This window comes from Geotrypetes seraphini, chromosome 6 (genome assembly GCF_902459505.1).
Source record: "Geotrypetes seraphini chromosome 6, aGeoSer1.1, whole genome shotgun sequence".
Lineage (NCBI taxonomy): Eukaryota > Metazoa > Chordata > Amphibia > Gymnophiona > Dermophiidae > Geotrypetes > Geotrypetes seraphini.
In genome coordinates this window covers 57,306,387-57,326,824 of record NC_047089.1, presented here as the reverse complement: position 1 = coordinate 57,326,824, position 20,438 = coordinate 57,306,387, and the positions used below count along the sequence as shown (strand labels likewise).

The 20,438-nt window shown below is 42.1% G+C and overlaps 1 protein-coding gene across 2 annotated transcripts in view; it reads left to right on the top strand.

Moving 5' to 3' along the window:
* Positions 1–16,571, top strand: part of STOML3 (stomatin like 3) — a 35,292-nt gene extending 18,721 nt beyond the window's left edge. For both annotated transcript variants that reach the window (XM_033949353.1, XM_033949352.1), the window contains exons 5-8: positions 4,407–4,489; positions 8,765–8,968; positions 13,784–13,918; positions 15,531–16,571. In XM_033949353.1, coding sequence (XP_033805244.1) covers positions 4,407–4,489; positions 8,765–8,968; positions 13,784–13,918; positions 15,531–15,725 — 617 coding nt within the window. In that variant the 3' untranslated portion in view covers positions 15,726–16,571. The remainder of the gene's footprint in view (positions 1–4,406; positions 4,490–8,764; positions 8,969–13,783; positions 13,919–15,530) is intronic.
* Positions 16,572–20,438: the final 3,867 nt, after the last annotated feature.

The following is a 20,438-nucleotide window of genomic DNA, read 5'->3' as shown; positions in this document are numbered from 1 at the left end:
GAATAGGAATCAAATAAACACAAAGAAAGTATTTTATAATGCTGCCACCGCCAACAACACCGTTGGTGGCGGTGGCACTCAAGTGGCTAAAGAGCCGCAGTTTGCCGGCCTAGGGACAACACTGGAGGGTGGCCAGCTGTGCACCCCCTTGGGACGTAAACCCGGGGTGGGGCAGACCGCCCCCCCCACCCTGGTATGCCACTATCTATACCTCACTCCCTCCCTATGACCAAAAATTCTCCTTTCTTCTATTCCCCGTGTACACAACCATCTCTTTCCCTCCCTTCCTCTCTCCAAAGTCCATGCCTTCTGTGTCCAAACACTCATTCCCTCCCTTCCTCTCTCCCAAGTCCATTTCTTCTGTGTCCAAAAACGCATTCCCTCCCCCACCTCAGCATCTCTTTCCCTCCCTTCCTCTCTCCCAAGTCCATTTCTTCTGTGTCCAAAAATGCATTCCCTCCCCCACCTCAGCATCTCTTTCCCTCCCTTCCTCTCTCCCAAGTCCATGCCTTCTGTGTCCAAAAACCCATTCCCTCCCCCACCTCAGCATCTCTTTCCCTCCCTTCCTCTCTCCCAAGTTCATGCCTTGTGTCCAAAACGCACTCCCTCCCCCCTTTTGTGTTCCGTGTTTGCCTCCCAGCCCATCTTTGCAACTTTCTCAGCAAAACGAAGCTCAAGCCGCGAGGCTTGTCTTCTGCTTCCTGCCTGCCCTGCTGCGCACAAATAGCCGAACGGAAGTATTCTCCGACGTCAGCGCTGACGTCGGAGGGCAGGCTTTGCTTAAGCCCTCCCTCTGACGTCAGCGCTGACATCGGGGAACGCTTGCGATCGGCTATATGTTAGCTGCAGGGCAGGCAGGAACAGAAGACGAGCCTCGCGGCTCGAGATGTATTGAACTCTGCGGGTCCCCCGTCCAGCTCTCTCCTGTCCACGTGGGGCGGACCGCCCCTCTCCCTAGACTGGTGGTACTGCCCTGATGGCGGCCCTGACCGTACGGCACACCAGGCAACATCTCGCGGCACACTAGTGTGCCGCGGAACAGCGGTTGAAAAACACTGCTCTATAGTATACAGTTTACACACACTATTTTCCTCTATAATCTATATATACAGATTATACACACTAATTCCCCTCTACATACACTAGGGAATAGTATATTCACCCTATATATACAGTCATCTCTTGTATTTATACCATACAAATAAAAAACCTATACAAAATGTTTGGCCTAGAGCCTATCTGCCCTGGGTAGGCCCACTGTTGCTATCAGAAACTAAGCAAGGTCAGGCCTTGGATGGGGGACCACTGGGGAATACCAGGTGCTGTAGGCTGCAAGGCCCCATCACAGGAAGGATTCCTCACTGTATATACAGCCATGGGTCGGTTGATCAAAGGCATACACACAACATTTACCAAAGCTTCATTTCATATCATTGAAACGAAAAGTGTGCAATAAATTGTAAGTTTCATGGCTCCACATTTTCTTCTTAGTTGGGCTGAGAACCTTTTAGCATCCCCTCGTATTTGTATGTGCAGTATTTTGTTCCCTTTATGGGGAATATGGAAATGATAAAATAGAGGTTGGAGGACTGTATGTAAACCATCCATTTATGAATGGTACAATTTTTTTTGAAGTTAAATGTGGTTAAAATGGAAATTCTGTGGGTGAATTAAGGAATTATCAGGAGAAGTAAAAAAAACATCTGGAGTTCATTTAACATTAGAAAGTCATGAGATAGGAGATAATGTCCTATTATGGAGTAAGAACTGGTTAAAAGAAAACAGAGAGTAGGTTTAAATGGTCAATATTCTAAATAGAGAAGGGTAAATAGTGCGGTTCCCCAAGGGGTCTATCAATGATCTAAAGATGGGAATAAATAGTGAAATAATTTACATTTGTTGATGACACAAAGTTGTTACATCACAAGAGGACTGTGAAAAATTGCAAGAGGACCTTGTGAGACTGAGAGACTGGGCATCAAAATGGCAAGATGGCGTTTAATGTGAGCAAGTGTAAAGTGATGCTTGTGGGAAAGATGAACTTATACTACAAGGGGATGCTGAAAAGTTCTCAGCCCCACCAACCAACTACCTATATTCTGAGCATTATTGTGCTTCTGTAGCTAAAAAGAGTGTAATCTTATATCGCCAATTTGCATAAACAAAATTCTCGGTTTTGACATTGTTTCAGATCATTAATTGAACCATATCCACAACATTCTCTGCTTGGTTGGGCTGAGAACTTTTCAGCTCCCCCTCGTCTTTATGTCCCCAACCATATTTTGTGGTCGCATTAGTGCTCACTTTGAATTTGACACCTGTTAGAGTTTTAAAGCAAAAGTCATGCAGGCTCAATGTTTTGTTGTTTTTTTTTTGAGGGTGGGAGCAGCCCCATTAATGTGGAATATACTTTTGAATATACTGAATTGAAATCCATTTTGGATTCTTGGGCCATATAGGAAAGGTTTAAAATTTGGTTATTCAAGTATTGTTATAAGGTAATTTGAATGATAGAATATCCTGGTTAGACAATATTAGCCTTAAAAGGTACCATAGAAATTAGGAGGGCTGATAAAGGAAATTGTGTAATGTTGCTAATAATTGCATTGTTTTTAAATGTTTCTATTTATATATTTATTTTTTTGTAATCCACTCTGTATGGTTTATTAGGCCATATGTGACAGACTATAAAGCTATGGGCATTAAATGATGTTAAAACACTAGAAAAAAGTTTACTTGCTGCATTTCATGGGGAGAGGACAGGAAGGACAGGCTAGGCTAGGCTTCATCCTGTCCTTTTATCCATGGTGCTCCTTTTCTTTATTTTAATTATTGATGATATCTGTAAGCCACATGTAAGGATTGTAGCGTCCCCCACAATGTTAGGTTGTAGGGGTTATGTTAGGCGCCCTTACAAAATGCCAGGTCCCGAGTTCAATACCTTCACAGAAGATTCACCAGGAGTGTAATCAAATAAGAAACACTGCCGGAGGTGATTGCATAAAGAATATATTATAGAAATAGGCATACAGAAAAGCAATATTCATAAGCATTACAATTAAGCATTACAATTAATGAGAGAGCAAAGCAGTTTCCCTTCCTTACAGAGTCCAGAAAGAAGCGTGAAGTTCCAGGGAGAGGCAGAGAGAGAGAGAGAAAAGGGTGATGGGGGGGCGATGATCTAAGCTTCGGGTTCCCGAGATAGAGAGAAGGGATAGAGAGATAAATAGAGAAAGAGATAGATCCTTGTGTGTTGCAAAGAGGAGGCTTTTATAGCTTGGAATCTTATTCTTAATATAGAAATTATTGTATTTCCCTGTATCTTTCTGTTTAGAATTAGTAAACAGTTTGAAACAATAGTTACCGTAGTTTAATTGATAAGGAGGGTGTGATACTTGCAGGCATGATAGATGGGATTAGTCTCTGGCTTCTTTGTCCCATTCAAGCAGTTCTTGATAAACAATCCAGTCTGGCTGGATGATTAATGTATGTGAATTCTGTGCAGGAGCCCAGAATTCTGCATCAACATTCCAGAGTCAGATTGATATAATGTCCCATAGGCCTTTGCTGACATTGGTTAGGGCAACCAAAACTGCTGATTGCTAGCAATGCTAGGGTTGACACCACTTTGACCTTTTGCATAGTGCAGAATATTAAGCTTTACAATAAACATAAACATGCCAGCATTTGCATGTGCTAACTGGTTGGTATGTCTGTAATGAGGGAGCCCTTACTGTCTTTTAAATAGGTCCTGCGCGCTAATATGAACAGTGCGTGACCTAAAAAAGAAATACCCGAAGATGCCTATTTGCTGGGCACACTGGAAATGGGCTTTTATTGATTTTATAGATGCAATTAGTTTTTCTAATATTTATCACAAACTGATGGCCTATGGCCTGGCTGCCCTGAGCAGGCCTACCCTTGCTATAAGAAGCTAAGCAGGGTCAGGCCTGGCCAGCACCTGGATGGAAGGCCACATGGGACCACTAGGCACTGTAGGCCGAGGGGCCTCTTGTTGGGTAGCAGCAACATAGTGGTGCCCCACACTGCAATGGCAAAACCACTCCTGTACTCTGCCATGAAACACCACAGGGTAGATTCCTCAATATGTGTTGCCAGTGGCATAATCCATCCATCCATTATATACTCAGTTTATGTAGACCTGGAATAGATGTTAGGATTTTTAGGGCTCCTTTTACAAAGCTGTGATAGTGTTTTTAGTGCATGCAGAATTGCCGCGCGTGCTAAACCCAAGCTACACGGCTAGAACTAACGCCAGCTCAATGCTGGCATTAGCATCTAGAGTGCTAAGCGCACACTAAAAACGCTTTTGCAGCTTTGTAAAAGGAGCCCTTAGTGCCAGTTAAAATAAACACACATGAATAATTTTTCTTTTACTTTTGTAGGTTTGATCTTCATACTTCCATGTACTGATACATTTGTCAAAGTTGACCTGCGAGTTATCTCTTTTGCCATTCCTCCACAGGAGGTAACAATCTGATACTATTACAGTATGCTTATGAGCATTACAGTAAAACCTTGGTTTGCAAGCATAATTCGTTCCAGAAGCATGCTTGTATTCCAAAGCACTTGTATATCAAAGCAAATTTCCCCATAGGAAATAATGGAAACTCAGACGATTCATTCCACAACTCAAAAACTTTAATACAAAATACTATACGTACTCGTATTGCAAGACCTCGCTCGTTTAGAACAGTCACTACACTCTTGCAGCGTCAGAGAGAGAAGAACCATCGGCTCAGTTGTGATATGTACTTGTATTGCCAGACATTGCTTGTATATCAAGTTAAAATTTAATCAAATGTTTTGCTTGTCTTGCAAAACACTTGCAAACCAAGTTACTTGCAATCTAAGGTTTTACTGTATTTTGCCATTGTAGCTGAAAAGAGTGTTATCGTATTTTGTTAAGTGCCAATTTGCAGAAATGAAATTCTGTTTTGACATTGTTTCTGATCGATCGAATAATATCCACCTCATTCTCTTCTTGGTTGGGCTGAGAACTTTTCAGCACCTCCTCATATATCCATTCCATGTAATAATAATAATAATAATTTATTTTGTATACCACCATACCCAGGGAGTTCTAGGCGGTTCACAGCAGTTAGATGAAATACAAATAATGCAATTGAAATTGAAATATGAACAATGCAATCATAGAAGTCAAACAAGTTATACGTCTACAATTTAAGTGAACAAAAAACAAACAAAAAAATACATACAAGCCATAAGGAGGGAGCAACAATCTTAAAAGAATGAGAGGAGATAGTAATGAAGTGCGTTAAGGATTCGGTCTGTTGAATAGTTGAGTTTTAATCTGCTTTCTAAAATTAAGATATGAAGAAGCATCGAGCACAATTTGGGCGAGCCATGAATTTAGTTTAGCCACCTGAAAAGAGAAGGTTCTTTCGAAGAATCTTTTAAGATGACATGATTTTAGTGAGGGAAAAGCAAACAGATGTATTCTGCGGGAGCTCTTATTGTTGTAACTCAGGTTGAAGTGAGAGTAGAGATAATCCGGTGACATACCAAATACTGTTTTGTAGCAGATGCATGAGAACTTAAACAGAACTCTGGTGACTGGTATTAGTTCTTATTGAAAAAGCTATAAAACAAACTGTCTGTACATCAGTTAATCTGTAGACGATCTTAAAAATAGTACAACAGGTGTTAAAAATTACTCAAGCTTGAAGTGGCAACCAGGGTAACTCCTTAAAGAGTTGCAAAACATGGGCAAATTTATCTTGTCTAAAAATCAGACAAGCTGCGTTATTCGGTAGCAGTTGCAGGTGATTCCTTACTTTTAACGATAGGAGGGGAAGCTGAAAAGGTCTCCACCCAACCATTTTCCTAAATTCTGAGCATTATGTTGCCACTGTAGTTGAAAAAAGTATTATCTTATTTTGTTAAGTGCCAGTTTGCAAAAACAAAATTCTGTGTTTTCACACATTGTTTCAAATGTAACTTAATACGGTGTCTTATATACTGCTAAATCTCCCAAAGGGTTCAAAGCGATTTGCAAAACAATTAAATTGACTTAAGTCACAGGTGTCAAACTCAAGGCCCGTGGGCTAAATCCGGCCTGCCTGGTCGTTTTATGTGGCCCGTGGTCCGATGTCCCCCCCCCCCCCCTCCCACACCGTGTTACTTTGTGGCCGGCTCCCTCCTCCTCACAGCTGTAATGTGCACGGAGCCGCGTGCAGCGGCTCCTTGCGCGCCCCACACCTCATCCAGAAGCATTCCCTCTGACGTTGTGATGTCAGAGAGAAGGCTTCTAGTTCAGGTACAAGATGCATGAGGAGCCGCTGCTCGCGACTCTGTGCACATTAAGGCTGTGAGGAGGAGGGAGCCAGCCACAAGGTAACACTGGGGGGGCATCGGATCGTGGGCCGAATAAAACAGCCAGGTTGGAGCTGGCCAGAAGGTTAGACACCCGCCAGAGGGAGGCATTGCATGGAGGGAGGGAGATAACAAAGATAGGGGGAATGATTTTATTTTCAAGTTAGTGTTTGAATTGTGTCAATTTTGAGCATTTTAATCTGCTGTCTATCTTTTGCACTGCTCAGGAAGAGATACATTTGTTTCTTTTTCTCTGGGGGTTGTACTACATGCAGAATCTTGAATCTTAGGGTGTTTTTTAAAAAATATATTAGTACGTTTAGTTTTTGGTCCATTATTTGCATAGGGGTTATCTGTGTTCTGGTAGGAAAGAATGTTGAGAAGCATACAGTGTGCTTTGTGTAGTTTAATTTTGAGGTTAACCATTACCATTATGTGTTAATATTATATTATGTGAAAAATGAATGGAAAAAATGGTGTTATAATTAGTATTATTATGGGGGCGGGATCTGGCCCGCGACCTAGCCTGTGTTTTGGATTTCGGCCCCTTAATGTGATTGAGTTTGACACCCCTGACTTAAGTAATGGCCAAAAATCTAATCAGGTACTTTGACTTTCCCTATTAACATTTACCTATTAAAGAGACGGAAGAGGGAAAAGATAATATCATAAATTCAATACTATAGGTGTGTGTTTGACTGGGCTGGGAACTTTTCAGCTCCCCTTCGTGGACTCAAGTACAAAATACTGCAATAGTCTAATTGGGATTTGGGACAGAATTTTTATTTATTTTATTTCTTCCATTTGTGCGTAACACATACCTATACAAGCTCTAGGCAACAGAATCACTCTCTGAACCATGAGCCCGAAATGTTGATCATGAAAGAAAGCTCTAACAGCTTTTAATTGTCTCAGTTTAAAAAAGACTTTTTAAAACAAATTATCTACTGAGCCCCAAAACACAGGGATGAATCCAAAATTATACCCAATGTTCTCAAAGTGCTATCAATCTGTATATGATCATTTTTGTTAATTGATAGCAATTTGGGTATATTTTTAAGATAATTTGTAAATCATAATACCTTGGGGTTTTTTTGTGTTTAGCTTCAGTGATAAGGTCAAATGTTTACATTTCTCAATGCAGTTATTTTTGATTGTGTGTGGACCATGCTGCTTGTTCCTTTGCCCATGCCACATTCAAAATGTACCCTTGAAATGCCATATTTTATAAACAGATTTTCATATGAATATATTGACACAAAGTTGTGATAAATGCTTTATAAAATTAAACCTAAATCCTTCATGCCAGGGTCTTCAAATCCAATCCTCGAGGCTAGTCTGATTTTCAGAATTTCCACAATGAATATATATGAGATCTATGTGCATGCAATGGAAGCAGTGAATGCAAATAGATCTCATTCATTTTCATGGTGGAAATCCTGAAAACCAGGCAGGGTTGTGGACCAAGAGGACTGGGTTTGAGGATCCCTGCCTTAGTGAATCAGACATACACAATTTGCAAAAGTATTTCACAGATCATACCCACAATCCATTTTATTATGGCAGTTTCAAATTTAAATTTCTTAGAGGCTAAGAGAAACAAAATCTTTGAGAAGTCAAGCCATTAGAATCAAGCAGAAATCTCAACAAGCCTGTGAGGGATTATGGGCACCAATGTGATAGTTATACCATGGGCAGCAGGGGGCACTAGTTCAAGAGGGCATGAACTACAGGTCCCAGGATACAGTGGGCTCAGCAGCTCAGAGCTGAACCACCTTACAGGAGGTGGAGCAATTATGTTAAGTCACGGGGTGGACCTCAGGAAGGAAGGGGAAATCTATGCTTTAGCCTGAGATCAGTTGAGGGAGGACCCAGAAGAAGTCTCAGAGAGAGAGAGAGAGAGAGAGAAACCCATTTTTCACTAGATGTGGGCTGAGGCAGGAGCCATGGGAAGCTGAATGCTGCCTTTGGAAGCTGACTGAAGTTGAGTGGCATGGCTGAGGTAAGCCATTGCTTATTGAAGTGGGGATTCTTGTTCCAGCTCTGGCTAGGGCTAGATCCTATGTTACATGGACTTGGTTAACCTTATGTGTGAGTCAACTGTAACAGATAAAACCTTTATGTTCATGTTCAACAGATGTCCTGGCTGTATATGTGCCAGACCTCTTGACAATCCAAGCCAGCCTGTTACAAAGCCTTAGAGTCATAGAGAAACATAAATGCCTTTTAACTTTGATCAGTTTTCCAGTTTTAGCATCATTTATCTGTTTTCCAGTTTTCAGTGCTTAAATGCAATCTTTTATTGTAAAGTATTATGGGTCTTATGGAAAATGCAAGGGATTCTTTGAAAGATGTCCCCCCCCCCCCTTCTGGGCTAGTTATCTTTCCTCTCTTCATTCTTATCTAGATCCTCTCCAAAGACTCTGTAACTACGAACGTGGATGGCGTCGTCTTTTATAAGATTGAGAATGCTATCAAGTCAGTGGCAAATATATCAAATGTTCATTTAGCTACTCACCAGCTTGCCCAGACCACTCTGAGGAATGTTTTAGGCACATACTGCTTGTCTAGCATCTTGGCTAATCGAGAAGAGATTGCCCATAGCATTCAGGTAAGCTGTGACTGATTCAAGAAATGTAATATATCTGATTCAATCGGACTTCTTACTGTCATATTTGTGGATTAGAGATGTGCTCGGACAAAATGTTTTGACTGATTTTTAAATATTTTCCAGTTTTTGGACGGTGGTTTTTTTTTTTCCAGTTTGTTTGATTAAATTTGTTGTATTAACAATTTTTAGCATACAGTAGAATTTACTAACATATACAAATTGGTTGCATACATGTTTATTCACAGACTAATGTGATTTTGTCCTCACTAAGGGACCCTTTCAATGAAGTATGATGTTTGGTTGGTTTTTTTTGCACTTTCCGCCAATAGTAGGCCAAACTATAGCATGGGAATGCAAAGCTGGTATGATACATGTGGGGAGTGGGGGGGAGGGAAAAAGCTCAGGAGGAGGAGCTAAGCTTTATTGTCAGGATGGGGTTTAGATATTAGGGGGAAGTTTGATGCTGGGGTGATAGTGATGTCAGCAATGGGGATTGTACATAAGTGCGGGGATCAGAGCAATGTATGCTGGGATCTGGAGGGTGGGGGAGATGGGGGAGGGCACAGCAGCTTGTGCTACAAGACTACGGGTAGCACATTGCACTTATTGCATCCTCCTGAGGTGGCAGCAATTGCAACTGCATTATCAGCAGCTGTTACAGCAGTTGGTATTGACCTGCACATTAGCTGTCATAAAAAACATAAGAATTGTCGCTGCTGGGTCAGACCAGTGGTCCATCGTGCTCAGCAGTCCGCTCATGCGGCGGCCCTTAGGTCAAAGACCAGCGCCCTAACTGAGACTAGCCCTATCTGCGTACGTTCTGGTTCAGCAGGAACTTGTCTAACTTTGTCTTGAATCCCTGGAGAGTGTTTTCCCCTACAACAGCCTTATGAAGAGCGTTCCAGTTTTCTACCACCCTCTGGGTGAAGAAGAACTTCATACGTTTGTACGGAATCTATCCCCTTTCAATTTTAGTGCGTGCCCTCTCGTTCTCCATACCTTGGAAAGGGTGAACAGTCTGTCCTTATCTACTAAGTCTATTCCCTTCCAGTGGCATACCTAGGGTATGTGGCACCCGGGGCCCATCATTTTTTGACACCCCCCCCATCTATATGAAAAATATGACTTTTAGTAACAATCCACATATCGCACAACAAAAGTGTACCTAGGAAAAGGCAGCATCTTAAACACTGCAGTGAGCACTAGAACACCAACACATACATTGTAAAACTAAACAAGCCAGATCCCGCACAGTCAATTGATCCTGTAGTCAATGCCAACTGAAAACTATGTTCTTTTCATACACACAGAACAGAGATACACCCTCGCCCAATATGGAATTATCACAAACTAAAAATAGAAATATGTAGACAAAAGTTAAACTGAACCGCCAAGAAACCAGACCCTGGATACAATGCAACACCACAAAAACAGTAACACATGTCCTCTAATACAGTGCAAAATATAAAGACAGTAGATGTAAATTTGAAAAAACTGATAGATAACAATCACCACTTTACAAATTAACAAATAAAAATAAAACAAATAATGAGAAATAAAAAAATACAGTTTTATTGGACTAATCCCTGTAAGCTCGGTCCCCGTCCCCGCAAACCACCTGATTCCATCCACACAAGCTTTGAATTGTTTATATTAAAGTATAAAAAGAAACAATATTCTGTACAATTGTCAATTTATAAATCAGCATCTTCTCCCCACTCTCTCTTCCCCATTTCCCTTCAGCGTCCTCAGCCCACTCTCTCTCCACTTTCCTTCAGCGCACGCATATAAAAACAAGCAATTTCATTCTATTCATTCATAGAAATTAAAGTCTAAATAATGCCAGTCACATAACAAAACATGATTTTACAAAAATAATTCCCTGCACAGTCAAGCCTGCAAGGATTACTAGATGTCTTTCAGCAGCTCCCCTCCCTCCCTCCCCCTTACCTTTGTGGCCAAGTCAAAATGATCTACCAACAATAAAATTTAAAAAACACACAACGCACACTGTACGCATAGAATTGTTAATTATCATTCCTATTCCGGAGTTTTTTCAAAGAGGTCAAAGCAGATGACTCTATGCACTGTCACCTCAGTAACAACCATACAAAAATAGACAAACACCCACCCCCTCCCTTTTTACTAAACCACAATAGCAGTTTTTAGCGCAGGGAGCTGCGCTGAATGCCCAGCGCTGCTCTGGACGCTCATAGGCTCCCTGCGCTAAAAACCACTATTGCGGTTTAGTAAAAGGGGACCATATTGTAAAATATAGACAGCAGATATAAATTCAGACACATTTTGATCACTAAATTTAAAATAAAATAATTTTTCCTACCTTGTCTGGTGATTTCATGAGTCTCTGGTTGCACTTTCTTCTTCTGACAGTGCATCCAATCTTTCTTTCAGCCTGTATGCTTCCTCTCCTCCACACCTCATTCCCTCCCCCAACTTTTTCTTCCTCTCTCCCTGACCTTTCTTTCTTTCTTTCTCTCTTCATGCCCCCTTTCTTTTTTTCTGTTTCTCTTCTTTCCTTCTGTCTCCCTGCCTGCTCCCTTTCTTTCTTTCTCTCTGCCCTTCCCCAAGCCACTGCCACTGCCGCTGCCATCGGGGAACAGGACCCAAACCGCCACCAATGGATAACAGACCCCAAAGCTGCCGCCGCCGATGCCCCATGCTCTCCCTGCTTCGGGCCGACCAGCATTCCTCTCCCCAACGTCAATTGGCTGGCCCGAACTTCCTCTCTGACGGCAGAATTGACGTCGGGGAGAGGAAGACTGATCGGCCCGATAGATCGCCAAGGCAAAGTGAGTCCTGGGTGATCGACTCACTTTGCCTTGGTGAGCTACCCGTCGAATTGGGCACCCCTGCCCTAGGGAGAACACTCAGCTCTCTCCTGTGCACCCCCTTGGGGCGTGCACCCAGGGCGGACCGCCCCCCCGCCCCCCCCCAGGTACGCTACTGTTCCCTTCAGTATCTTGAATGTTTCTATCATGTCCCCTCTCAGTCTCCTCTTTTCAAGGGAGAAGAGGTCCAGTTTCTCTAATCTCTCACTGCACGGCAACTCCTCCAGCCGCTTAACCATTTTAGTCGCTCTTCTCTGGACCCTTTCGAGTAGTACCGTGTCCTTCTTCATGTACGGCGACCAATGCTGAATGCAGTACTCCAGGTAAGGGCGCATCATGGCCCGGTACAGCGGCATGATAACCTTCTCCAATCTGTTCGTGATCCCCTTCTTTATCATTCCTAGCATTCTGTTCGCCCTTTTTGCTGCCGTTCACCCTTTGTCAGGGTAGGGTTACCATTTTTCAGGTTGCAAAAATCCAGACACATGGTCCTGCCCTGTTGCACCTCCGGCCCCGCCCAGTTCCACCTTCAGCTCTGCCCTGTTCCACCCCAGCCCGCCTCCACAAACCTCCTCTCTTCTTCCCTAAGCTCCAGCCATGTCTGGAGGGCCTGGAACATTTGTGGATGTGTGTGACATCATTCATGCATACTCAGATGCCCTCCAGATGCGGCCGGAGTTCGTTGGGGCCAGATTTTGGGAAGTCCATCCGGAACCCCGGACATTCTTCTAAAAAGAGGACATGTCCGGGTTTTACCAGACGTCTGGTAACCCTATGTCAGGGCAGGACATTTCTCGCTGTACCTTGGTCCCACCAGATTCCTGCCCATTCTGGCATTAAGTAATTAGTGTGGTATTTTTACCACGTGTTCTGTCTGTCTTAGTGAATGTTAAATAGTGCATATGTGTGATAACATTTAATGTATGGTAAAACTCACACTAGCTGCTTAATACAGCTTAGTGAAACGCATAACGCCAACTTCCTACTTTTAAAGCCCCCAGAGCTCTTGCTCAGCTTCCAGGTGCCCATTAAGCATATGTGGACGCATAGCGTGTTGACTAATTCAGACCCCTGAAGCAGCCGAAGGACCAGCGAAACAAGGATCCCTTGTCAGGTTTTCCTGAATTCTACTGTTGATTGGGCCTATTGATTGATTGGGAAAAAGAACCTAGAGCACGAGAAGGAGCGGCACACTGATTGTTTGAAAGAAGTCTGGAGCGCTAACTCTGGGAAAAAAACACTGGCGGCCTGCGATCAGATAAGTTCCACTGTTTGTGCTCAGCTACTTACCTGCCCGCTATGTCCTGCACAGCTATAGCATCAGAGACACGGTTAAAAGCTACCTCTATGGCCAACTGGACTTTTCCAATGCCATGTCCCGCTGTGCTGATGCAACTTTACATGGGTGGGATGCTGTCTTTGATACTATAGCAGCCGAGGACCCTACAGGCAGCTAAGTAGCTGAGTGTGGGTTAGGGGGTGGAGGTTGTTGGACTTGAGGGTGACAACACACCTGCATGCACTGGGGGTGGGGGGGTGGGGGACAGGCTATCTCGGTCCGCTCATCTAGGGCCCACTGTATCCTAACTGCACCACTGATGTTGGAGATGTGTTGTTTTTTTTATTAAAGATTATAGAAGAACATCACCCACTGGAAAAAATAATATATTTCAAAACACAATTTTTGTATAACCCTCTTCTCCACACCAACCCCCTCCCCCTTCCCCCCAGGGATGGCGTTGTCTCCTAAGGCCCTCTATCAGGGCAAACCTCTTTGCAGAGACAGAGCCTAAGAAAGTTCCAGATACATAAACTCAGAAAGAATACAACAACATAGAACTCACTCCTCAAAGGATATGTACTTTTATCAGAACCTCAAAGTTGTTTTTAAAGTTCTAAAATTCAGGCACAATAGTCTTGTGCTGTCCATTCCTCCTCCTAATTCCACAGTTTTATTTCCTACCAGGCCATACTCGATAGTGCCACTCATGAGTGGGGCGTCAAAGTAAACCGTGTGGAAATCCGAGATGTGCGTCTCCCTTTGCAGATGCAAAGGGCTATGGCTGCTGAAGCAGAAGCTACTCGAGAGGCGAGGGCTAAGGTGAGAAAGAAAGAATAGTATCTTCCTGAGAAACTGAATTTCTGACTAACTTTCACTCATGGACTTTCCACAAAATCAAAAGACAGCTTTGAAAATTGCCCTGTTAATGCCAATGGCATGGTCCCAATTTCCTTTGTTTTAATGTTTCAGTTTCTATGTTTTATGTGATGATTCCAATAAGAAAATAATGTTTATTTAACCATATTTACCAGAGGGTGCCGTGGAGCTCCAATAATATACTTATATATCTACTTGTGTAAAGTACCTGAATAAAGAGACTAGAGTGTCACGTAACTAGTAATATTGTGGCAAAGCTCTTTAACCCCCTCTTCTATGAAACTGCGCTAACAGTTTCTAGTGCGGGGAGCTGCGCTGAATGGCCCGCACTGCTCCCGACGCTCATAGGAACTCTATGAGTGTCCGGAGCAGCGCGGGCCATTCAGTCTGATACCATGTGCATAGTTTTCAAACACATGACTGATTTGGGGGTCTTCATTCTTATTTCTACTCATTTTAAGAGGGTAATTTTAAGGGGGTGAGTAGTGTAAGCATGTATTAGGTGCTCATTTTATATAAAGTTTATATAAAGACAAGTAGGAGTCTACTTGGCTTATGAAATGCTAGTGTCAGTGGCAGAAAACATGCCTACATTTGCAGTCATGAACTTTTTCATGGGCTCTGGAGAATGTGAAAATGTCTACCCCTGTAATTTTTAAGTGTATGCATAGACTAGCATTTTTTTATCACTTATCCACACCCTCATCACCTCGCACTTAGACTACTGCAACTCACTAATCTCAGGCCATCTCGCTCCCCTCCAATCCGCCCAGAATTCGGCTGCATGACTCATATTCCGGGAGAGCCACTTTACTCATGTTATCCCTCTCCTAAAGGCACTTCATTGGCTTCCCATCTGTTTTCCGAATACAATTCAAACTCCTCTTACTTACTTACAAATGCATTCACTCAGCTGCCCCTCACTATCTCTCTTCACTTATCTCCCCCTATGCTCCCCCCATGAGCTCCGCTTCCTTTCTGTGCCCTTTTCTGTGGCTGCCAACTCCAGACTCTGTCACTTCTGCCTTGCTGCGCCATATGCTTAGAACAAGCTGCCCGAATCCTTACGGAAGGCTCAGTCTCTGGCAGTGTTCAAGGCCCAGTTAAGAGCTCACCTCTTCGAGAGTGCTTTCAACTCCTCTCACCTTGGGTTCTGCATCCCCAACTCTGTATGTCATGTCTGTCCATCTAAGTTAGATTGTAAGCTCTTCCAAGCAGGGACTGTCTATAAATGTCCAAAATGTACGCCTTTCAGCGCTATATAAGTGATAAGTAGCAGAAGTAATTTAATAATCTATGTGCATACAAGCATTCTCCACCCCTGTAAACACCTTCCGGCAAAGTACCTACATACATGTCAATGTATGTATTTACTTCAATCAGTATTTTGTAAGAGGCCATTTTTGTGCCTATGGGGCCGCATACCATGAGAATTACTTTATAAAATGACTACCAGCAGGTGCTTAAGTCTTTTAACTAGTCTTTATCATGGTTTTCAATATGTAATATGTAATTCTGCTATTGCAGTTGATATTGATCTCTTTGAATATTTCAGGTTGTAGCCGCGGAGGGAGAGATGAATGCTTCCCGAGCTCTCAAGGAGGCTGCCATGGTGATCACTGAATCTCCAGCAGCACTGCAGTTGCGTTACCTGCAAACTCTGACCACTGTCGCTGCTGAAAATAATTCCACAATTGTGTTCCCCCTGCCTATTGACATACTGCAGAATTTTATTAAGCACAGCAAATAATCTTCCACGTTTCTTCGGCATCCCTATTCCACCTTTTGAAAGCATAGCCATTTAGCATAGGTCCTTGTTTGGTTGTGATGAGTCACATCTTGGATATTGACCACAGCGAGGATACTAAACGTCAGTGAAAACAAACTTGTCAGGATTGCATACACCTTTCAAATGTGCTTTATTTCTATTAAGAAACTAGTCTAGAATAAACCACTCACTCATATCTTAAGGGTTTGTAATCTAGAAGTAAAATTCAATGGTTGTATATTGCCACTGGATACCCTCACTCAATTTTGCTTCTAGTAAGTTGACTGAATTTCATTTGTGTAGCTTGCCTTAAAATTAGGGTTTATTCCACCAGCCTAGAAAACCCCCCATTATTCTGCAGTGTAGGTAGTTGGTGGTATTCTCACAAAAGACTCTAAGCAATAAAGCTCATAATAAGAAAAAAAGGTTTTACTGCGTGCCTCAGCAAAATATTTATATACAGGCAGTCACCATTTTACAAACATCCAACTTATGTCAGACTCGTACTTATGAACGGGGTCCTCATTCTACCAACACGCCCCTCGCCCTCTCTCCCAAGTCTCAATGCACCTCTCTCCTGTGTCCCAATGCACCCCTCTCTCTCTCCCTCCCTCCATTCTGTGTCCCAAGTACGTGCCTCCCTCCCATGAGTGTTTACCTTCTGGCTGGCTCCCTCCTCCTTTCAGCTGTAATCGTTTCTATGCAGAATGAAGGGAGGGAGGGGAGCATGAGCCATAGGATGGAAGAAGGGACGGAGGGAGGAAAAGAGATGCTGAGGTGGGGGAGGGAATAGCAAGGAAAATTGGGTGCCTGAGAGGAAAAGAGAGATGGAGCACATAGGGAGATGAAGAAAGAGGAGAATTTTTGGACATAGGGAGAGAGAGAGAATGATTGTACATGATGGTGGGAGAAGAGTGAGGTAGAGATGCATGGGGAAGAGAGAGATGAGAGGGAGTAATGTTGGATGTGGTGCTGGAAAGGAAACAGTGGGATGGATGGAAAGGGATGCAAGAGAGGCCTCATGGAGGTGGAGAAGGTAGGAAGAATACTAGGATTCAAGTTATATACAAATTCAACTTAAGAACGGTTTTAAAAATGGAACCCGTTCTTAACCCAGGGACTGTCTGTACACATTTAAATAGGACTTACCATGCTATATTCATGTATTTACAGAGGGTATAAGAAAATTTGCTTTCAGTAGTGTGATTTTAGTACCAATGTAAAAGTTTTAAAGAAGTTTAATGTCATGTTAGCTACAGCACAATTACCCAGTTGGCTTTTTCACTTTGGGCTAGTTATAATGGAGGACTTTCTCTCCTCTGGCAAAGAGAAAGTATTTCCCTTCAAAATCCCCTGAGCATGATCTACTTTTCCCAATGGGCAGTACCCCCCAAACATAAAAGGAACCGGATCTTCAAGGTTAGGAAAGACATCAAAATTCTCCTACCCCACACCATTGCTGCTGGCAAATGACACCATTGGGGTCACTTCACTTTATAATGTAATGGTGTGACATGCCAGGGGCAGCAGTGCAAGCAGGAGGGGTCTGATGTCTCCCCTACCTGTGAAGATCCAGCTCTGCTGGAATATTAAGTCATGGTTGTAAAGTTGTAGGTAAAGGATGAGGTTGATATCTATGTGGGAAGATGGACACTTTTTGAGTGATGGGGATTTGACCATGTTTGAGAACTTCTTCCTGTTTTCAGGGTGTTATTGGTACTGGGGCAGGGACATTTTTCCTTCATCATGGCTTGAGGGAAGATGAAATCCCCTTTATTAGCTGACAAAGTGAAATAAATGATGAAAATGGTTGATTTTGGGCTGTAACTTGCATGATCCAAGGCAGGCATTAGGCCCACCATAAATATTGGATGAAGGATTCTGGGCCATATTTCCCATGGACCTGGTATAGCCTTATTTGTATACGATGCGTCCACGTTTACATGTGCTTTCACTGTCTGGCATTTGTTAATATGATATGGATTTCCACAGGTTTTTAATTTTATTTATTGGGATTTATTTATAGTGACCGATTTCTTGTCTTCAGGAAAATGGGTAAACCAAAGCACTGGTCTAATCTAATCTAATCTAAACCTTAAGTTTATAAACCGCATCATCTCCATAATTATAGAGCTCGGCACGGTTTACAAGAGCTTAATATAAGGAAGAAACAACTTAGTGAGGCTGGAGGGTGAGTAGGATGGAAGAGAGCATTACATTTTTGTGAATAGTCTAGTTTTCAGCTGCTTTCGGAATAGTTGGAAGGAGCCCAGATTCCGAAGTGGGGCAGTAAGGTCTTTTAGGCACAGCAGAAAGTTTGATATCCAGTCCATGTTTTGTAGTTGTGGGAGGCAACGCAATGTTTTGGCAGACAAATTTATTTGACTAATGACTTTTTGAACCATTTAACTACATTTTTGGAAATCTTTAAGTTCTATACTCAGATGTGTTCTCAAAAAAATATACTTTTACCACAGTTCATTGGCCTACATTTCAAATTTGTCATGCAAAAAGGTATAAGGAACACTAGCTAAATAAATTAGCATAGGTTTGAAACTTGTGAACATTAGAGGCTCCTTTTATTATAGCTGCTGAATTGCCGCACGCACTAGACTTTAATGCTAGCATTAAGTTCTAGCCGCGTAGCATGGGTTCAGCACACATTAAAATGCTATCGCAGCTTAGTAAAAGGAGCCCTAGGTGTTATAACCAAAGACTATGGGCCGGGGAAAATATTGAGAGAAAAAATATGGTTCCCCTTACAATGAATGCAAGAAATTAAATTGACTTGGTTTGCAAAGTTAGTAGATAATCCCATTGTTCTATGATAGAAATATAGGAATATATTTAACACTCATTCTTTTAATGTGGAATCTGCAGACTTGTTTATTTTGATACTTTGTCAGGATGTTGTAGGTGATGGCATGTGAAGAAAGGATTTGTTTTGAAATACTGTAAATGAAATATATATCTGAGCTACATATTTATATTTCTACAGCTTGCTAATAAATTATTCTAAAAGAAAATGTTTTACAATTGTTTTAATACGTTTGTAACTACAGACATGTTTGAATATGGGGGGAAACCTTTCTCTTGGTGAATATTCATTACTCATATGTCTACCACCATTTCTGTTGATCATTTCAACCTAGGGATCCTTTTACTAAGCTGCACTAGGCACTAATGTGGGCCTAATGCAGCTTAAAATGGTGTACCATGAGATGTGCTCAGGCATCCTGTGGTAACTGCAACATGTACCGGTATTTGCTCTATCATATGCTAAGAAATGTTTTACAATTTTTTGAGGGTTTTACGGGAGTAGACAGTGGGTGTTCCTGTGCTAATCAGTGAAGCTACATTACCATGCGCTAACTGGTTAGTTTGGGGATACTCCGTGAGCCCTTACCACCCTCAAAATGGGTGGCGGTAAGTGCTCATGAGGGAATTTATTTTTAATGACCATGAGCTAATAGTAACATTAGAGAATACTTATTAATACAAAAAAAAAAAGAAAAAAGAAAATCAGTATTTTGGGTGTGGTAAAAATGACTAGCATGCAGGAAAATCCTGCATAAGGGCGCCCTAAGGCAGTGGTCTCCAACCTGAGGCCTATGTGATCCTTAAAATCCTCCATTGTGACTCTCAAACATCTGGCTGAAATGCCTTTCAGGTTCTGAATATGTATCATGTTCAGTCTTGCCTGCTCGGATAGTGTGCTAAATGTTTGAAAAAATGATTGCCATAGGCCAGGCATGGACATCGGTCAGTATAGGGAAGAAGTAGGACCTACTATGTCTGAGCCATACGTACAGTTGTAGGACAAGTCAAAGGTCAGGACTCATATTTAGATGCATGTACAGTATACTGCAGCAGTGTGGCGAAGCCATAGTAGTTTTAACTAGTATTATGTGTAAGCTTGAAATATTTTGGTGGCTCTCAGAGCTTTCTTATATTCACAAGGCTGCCCTTTACATGAAAAAGGTTGGAGACCACTACCCTAAGACCACATTTTACCATGGCTTTGTTAAAGGACCCCCTTAATTGTTTCCCCAGTCTTTAATAATAAAACAGTCAAATGAAAATTTTATACCAAAACAAGCATAAAGGACAAGTGCAGCTTGCAACCTCTATCACACAACTGAATATACACAGTATCCTCTGCCCCCTCCCATTCTGCCCTCCCTGTCCTCCCATTCTGCTGCATCTAATTCATACCCGTGTGTTAAACACACCAAGTTCCACCAGGTCGTCAGAGATTCGGTTATCTTCCCCAATGGTTGACAATTATCTTGATTGCTAACTGATCAATCCATCAACGAGAGCAGTGTTTTCACTACTTAAGGCTGCCTGACAATCCTTATATTATTACGTTATGTTAACTTGTAAAAATTAGTTACACAATGGCATTTCTTGTGTTGCTGTGACATTTATTCACTCAGTATTGAGGTAATTGAAATCAACAAAATCAAAGAGATGGAGCTGAAATAAACCACAAAAATCTAATACAAGTGCATGTACAGCTCAAAAGAATGTGTTGGTGTTGTGAGGGAGAATAATGAGTAAATGAATTGAGGGCATAAAGTAATGTGGGGGAAAAAGACCTCTGTCAAGATTCCAGAGAGCCTCTGAGAGAAAAAGTGCTTTTTTTTTTCAAACTTGTTATTGAAGTCAATTCCATTTTTACGTGAGACTGCG